Consider the following 5614-nt stretch of genomic DNA (forward strand, 5'->3'; position numbering starts at 1 on the left):
TGTTTTCTTTTTTCATAAAGGGGAGAAATAAGGTGATAATTGAAAGATGTGGGTTTAAAATAATTCTTTTTAAGATGGAATATTACTACATTTTTTGAACACTAGAGTTAATTATTTAGAAGAGAACTCCTAAAGATTCAGGGGATAGAGGAGAATTGGAGAGTATATTCTTGAACAGGCATGAAAGGGTGCCTATAGGACACATATGAAGGGGCGGCTCTGATGGGAGATGGTTAGTTCATTTGTAGTAATAAGAGGGAAGGTTGAGTATATGAACAGACGTAAGCTGGTGTAGGGGTAGAGGTGGGAATATGGACATTCTCTTCTGATTGCATCTATTTTCTCAGTGAAACAAGATACAAGGTCATTAACTGAGAATGAGGATGAGGAAAGTATTTGAGATTGAAGGAGGGAGGTGGTATGAAATAATCATCTCGAAGAGTGGGAGAATGAATGTAACATGGAACTGGGTAGGATTCTTGAGCAGTTCGAATGGTTCATACCTGTCATGAATTTAATCTGAGGCCAATTGTGTGTTTTTTCTCCATCATGTTCAGTTGCACATGTGTAGTACAGTAAGAGGCAAACTCGATTTAACAAGGGGTCAAGTTTAGCCAGAAAAGTGTATTAATGGGAGAGAGTTTAAAATAATGTTAAAAAATTTTGGAATCTACACTAGGTAAAGAGGTGAGTGTAAGTAAATGAGGAACAGTGAAAAGATGATAAGATAAATGAACTATGGGCTTCAAGCAGGTTGAACAAATGTTGGAAGTAGAGCATTAGTGGCATGGGCTGGGAAGACAAAGGGTGGAACTTGAAATTAATCATTTGGAATGGCTTCATTATTGATAATGGCTATGAAAGTGTGAGATGATATGGAGTGGAGGACATGCTTGTTGGAAGGCAGAGGGTTAAAGAGCTGAAAGCCCATTATTGGATCATTTATGTGGACAAGAAAATTATCAAGAATTTTGGCAGGAGTAGCCTTGGAGAAAGTGACGGTAGACTAGGAGTTAACATCTTCAAGACAGAGAGACATGACTTGGAAGCAAGAAGAGGTATAGTTTGAACACAGAACTTCAGAGTTTGCAAGGGGTGGAGGTTAGGAAGGAAAGACGGAAATGTATCCGCAATGTCAATGAGTACAAGAGGATCCTTAGTTTTCCTCCAAGTCCTGTAATATAAAGGGTAGCTAGGGATACAGGTGAGAAAACAGCTGCCTTTGACAAGTCTGTAGGGGATGAGATACCCTCAGGGGAAAGATGGTTTTAGTTAGAACAAAGAGAGGGAAGCATTTAATAAAGAGCTTGAGGAAGTAGGGTGATGACCATGAGTTCTGGAGGGCACACTTGGAATGGTTTTGGGGAAGGCGGGTAACGGCTAGGTAGATTGGGAGATGGGTTCACATTAGGAATTGTATAGAAAAGTTTGGGATTGACAGTCTGAACCATTAGAGATGGGTGGTTGAAGGAGCCAGAGACAAAGGGCATGGTGAACTTAGCGCTGATGGCCCATTATTGGGAAGTTGGGGCCACTCAACCAGTGAGTTCCTGTCCTGCTAGACAGATCTACTTTAAACTATAATGCTTACCAACATATTTTTAAATCGTACGTCATTTTCAAACATTAGGTGATTAGATCATTTGCACAGAACTGTTTGCTTAGCTAGGTAATTAAAGAGAGATTTATTAACTTTCCTTATTACTACTGTATGTTCAACTTGGTAATTTTTTTTTTTTTTTTTTTTTTTTTGCGGTACACAGACCTCTCACTGTTGTGGCCTCTCCCGTTGCGGAGCCCAGGCTCCAGACGCGCAGGCTCAGCAGCCACGGCTCACGGGCCCAGCTGCTCCGCGGCATGTGGGATCTTCCCGGACCCGGGCACGAACCCGTGTCCCCTGCATCGGCAGGCGGTCTCTCAACCACTGCGCCACCAGGGAAGCCCCAACTTGGTAATTTTTACATACAGAGAGTAATCATTTCTAGCTAGCTAAATTTTTAGAGCTGGAAGAAAAGAAACAAAAACACTATTATGTCATGTTTTTAGGTAAGCACTCAACTCAGTATCATCATAGGGAATTTATTTAAACAAGTCAATCTATTTAAAAATAAATTATAACAAAAAATACTTGCACAAAAATTATGTGTAATGTTCTTAAAGTTGGTCAGACACTTACTCTTCTGAAATGTCATTGGTATTATCAATAATTTCCCAGATACCATGCTTCAGGCTCTAGTTCTCTAAAACCAGGATGTTACCATTATGAGGAGGAAGCCATTTGGTTTTTACTGGGAATGAAGAACATGGCATACAAAGTTGTCAGATTTCATCATCTATGAAGGTAGTCTTCTAAAACTGAACAACCAGTTTTTTTCCCCTTTTCATCTTCCCTTACTTATTTTTGGACCCTAGTTCCCACTGAGTAAAGCTACTCAATGTAATATCAGGTAGGAATGTTTTCTTGACTGGTAGTAATTATTAGCAAACAGTTCTAAACACTGATTACAGGTGTGTTGCTTGGTTCCTTTAATGTCAACAGCAAAAGTAAGAGAAAGAAGAAAAGGGGGGAAATAGAAAAAAAAAAAAAGTCCGCGTAGAAGATTTAAAACTCTAAATGATAGTTTAGTTGAGTGAACACAAATTTCATAGTAAAAACTCCATCGTTCTTTTAGCAAAATTTTAATTATAATTCAAATATTACAGAGCTCAGATAATATAAATAGATTTCGTCTGCAATTTGTTCTGTCATAAAGTGGGCCTGGGTGTTTATTGAAATAAATGTTACCGATGTACTTGATATGAATATGTTTCCTCCTGAGAAGAGAAGGCAGAAAGGGATTAGGGGGAGAGATACTTCAAATTTACTAAAATATGCATTTTAGTTCCTAAATATCTTATTCCTCCAATTCTAATGTTGGATAAGTTTCGATTTCTATGTGGTCTTGACCTAAACTGTCAGCCCAGAGGGAATAAGAGCCAAAGAGGAGGGTGGACTCCTGGAATTCTAAGACTTGTTGTTATTTTCCAGCATCTTCACAATATAGTGACAGGTTGTTCATTGATAGCCAGAATTTACATTCTTCCTCCAAACTCTCTCTCTCCCCCTCTTTTTATATTTATAATACATAATTATATAACGTATTATATATTACACATAATATGTATTGTACGTGTATTGAAAAATGTATTGCAAATTCGAGAATTTAGCTGAGTATTACAGAATCATATATTTCAAACGAATAATTCAACTTTGCATTTCCAGCACAGTGAGCAGCATCAAGTAGATGTTAAAAATAATTGCAGGGGCTTCCCTGGTGGCGCAGTGGTTGAGAGTCCGCCTGCCGATGCAGGGGACACGGGTTCGTGCCCCGGTCCGGGAAGATCCCACATGCCACGGAGCGGCTGGGCCCATGAGCCATGGCCGCTGAGCCTGCGCGTCCGGAGCCTGTGCTCCGCAACGGGAGAGGCCACAACAGTGAGAGGCCCGCGTACCACAATATATATATATATAATAATAATAATTGTAGAACTGAACTACTGAACTAAACTTGGAAATAAAAGCTCTTCCCAAAATAATCATTTTTCAGCAAGAAGTAATAGGTAAATGTGTTAAAAGTGAGAAGAATCAAATTGCTGATGATTTCCTTTCTTTTATCCTCCCAGGTTTCTGGGATACATATATGGAAATAAAAGAAGGAACTCTAACCTGATCATGGATTTCGAAGAAAGACTTCTCAACGCACAAAGGAAAAGATAATAACTAGTGCAGAGCCCTCAGGAATGATGTCCTTTTGCCACAATATAATTAATATCTCCTGTGTGAAAAGCAGCTGGTCAAATGACGTCCGTGCTTCCCTGTACAGTTTAATGGTGCTCATAATTCTAACCACAGTGGTTGGCAATCTAATAGTTATTATTTCTATATCACACTTCAAGCAACTTCATACCCCAACTAATTGGCTCATTCATTCCATGGCCACTGTGGACTTTCTGCTGGGGTGTCTGGTCATGCCTTATAGTATGGTGAGATCTGTTGAGCGCTGCTGGTATTTTGGAGAAGTCTTCTGTAAAATTCACACCAGCACTGATATTATGCTGAGCTCAGCATCAATTTTTCATTTGTCCTTCATTTCCATTGACCGCTACTATGCTGTGTGTGACCCATTGAGATACAAAACTAAGATCAACATCTTGGTTATTTTTGCGATGATCTTCATTAGTTGGAGTATTCCTGCTCTTTTTGCATTTGGAATGATCTTTCTGGAGCTAAACTTCAAAGGAGCTGAAGAGATGTATTACAAACACATTCACTGCATAGGGAGTTGCTCTGTCTTCTTCAGCAAAACATCTGGGGTTCTGGCCTTTCTGACTTCTTTCTATATACCCGGCTCTATTATGATATGCATCTATTGTAGAATCTATTTCATAGCGAAAGGGCAGGCAAGATCAATTCATGATGCAAATCAGAAATTTCGAATTGGGTTGGAAGAGAAAAATGGAATTTCACGAAGCAAAGAAAGGAAAGCTACGAAGACTTTAGGGACTGTGATGGGAGTTTTCTTCACATGCTGGTGTCCTTTCTTTGTCTGCACAGTCATGGATCCTTTCCTGGACTATACTATTCCACCCATCCTGAACGATGCATTGATTTGGTTTGGCTACTTGAATTCCACTTTAAATCCAATGGTTTATGCATTTTTCTATCCCTGGTTCAGAAGAGCACTGAAGATGATTCTATTTGGTAAAATTTTCCAAAAAGATTCATCTAGATGTAAATTATTTTTAGAATTAAATCCATAGAATTATTAGACTTTACTGTTTGGCCAACAGTTGGTGATCATATTTATGAACACAACATAATAGCAACCACATGCACCAGCTACAGGGGCTTTTATCAAGTATTAGGGGCAAAGATTGTGTAGTTAGATATGATGCTTATATCTTGCTTCCTATTTGCCATTCTTATTATACATATTGAAGCTTTACAAGCCCAGAATTTAGGGACTTGTATTTTAAAGAACTTCTCCTGCCCTTACATGAACTGCCATGAAATTGACAGTGGTACCTTACTCAGTTGTTCAGTGGTGGAAACTAAGAGACTACATTTGGGGATGCAAATTAGAAGAGATTTGTCATTCCTTTGCTTGAATATATATGCCTTTTTGTAAAATCAACTGAAAGTATACATTAAATGTTACTATTAAGTAATTGTTTACACATAATTTGCTATTTATCATTAATTCTTATTTATATATTCTAATTCTTAAATCTCAATTTTTATATTTTAAAAATATGTTTTTTTCTGATTTTCATACTTGTAGGAAATTTAGAAAATAAAGTAAAAAATAAAAATAATATATCACATAGAAACAAAATGAAATTAAAATATCACTCAGAGCTTACTTCCTGAAAGAACCATATCATTCAAAATCCTTAAAAACTTGGGGATTCCCTGGTGGCGCAGTGGTTGAGAGTCCGCCTGCCGATGCAGGGGACAGGGTTTGTGCCCCGGTCCGGGAAGATCCCACATGCCGCAGAGCGGCTGGGTCCGTGAGCCATGGCCACTGGGCCTGCGCGTCCGGAGCCTGTGCTCCGCAACGGGAGAGGCCACAAC

The 5614-nt window shown here is 38.8% G+C and overlaps 1 protein-coding gene across 1 annotated transcript; it reads left to right on the top strand.

The window, feature by feature from the left end:
- Nucleotides 1–3634: 3634 nt before the first annotated feature.
- LOC113605851 (trace amine-associated receptor 1) lies at nt 3635–5228 on the top strand. The gene has a single exon (XM_027079506.1). It carries the CDS (start codon nt 3781–3783, stop codon nt 4798–4800), a length of 1020 nt encoding a protein of 339 aa, XP_026935307.1. The 5' UTR covers nt 3635–3780; the 3' UTR covers nt 4801–5228.
- Nucleotides 5229–5614: the final 386 nt, after the last annotated feature.

The sequence above is a fragment of the Aethalodelphis obliquidens genome, unplaced genomic scaffold (genome assembly GCF_003676395.1).
Source record: "Aethalodelphis obliquidens isolate GAN/ISIS:26980383/991018 unplaced genomic scaffold, ASM367639v1 scaffold3, whole genome shotgun sequence".
Classification (NCBI taxonomy): Eukaryota; Metazoa; Chordata; class Mammalia; order Artiodactyla; family Delphinidae; genus Aethalodelphis; species Aethalodelphis obliquidens.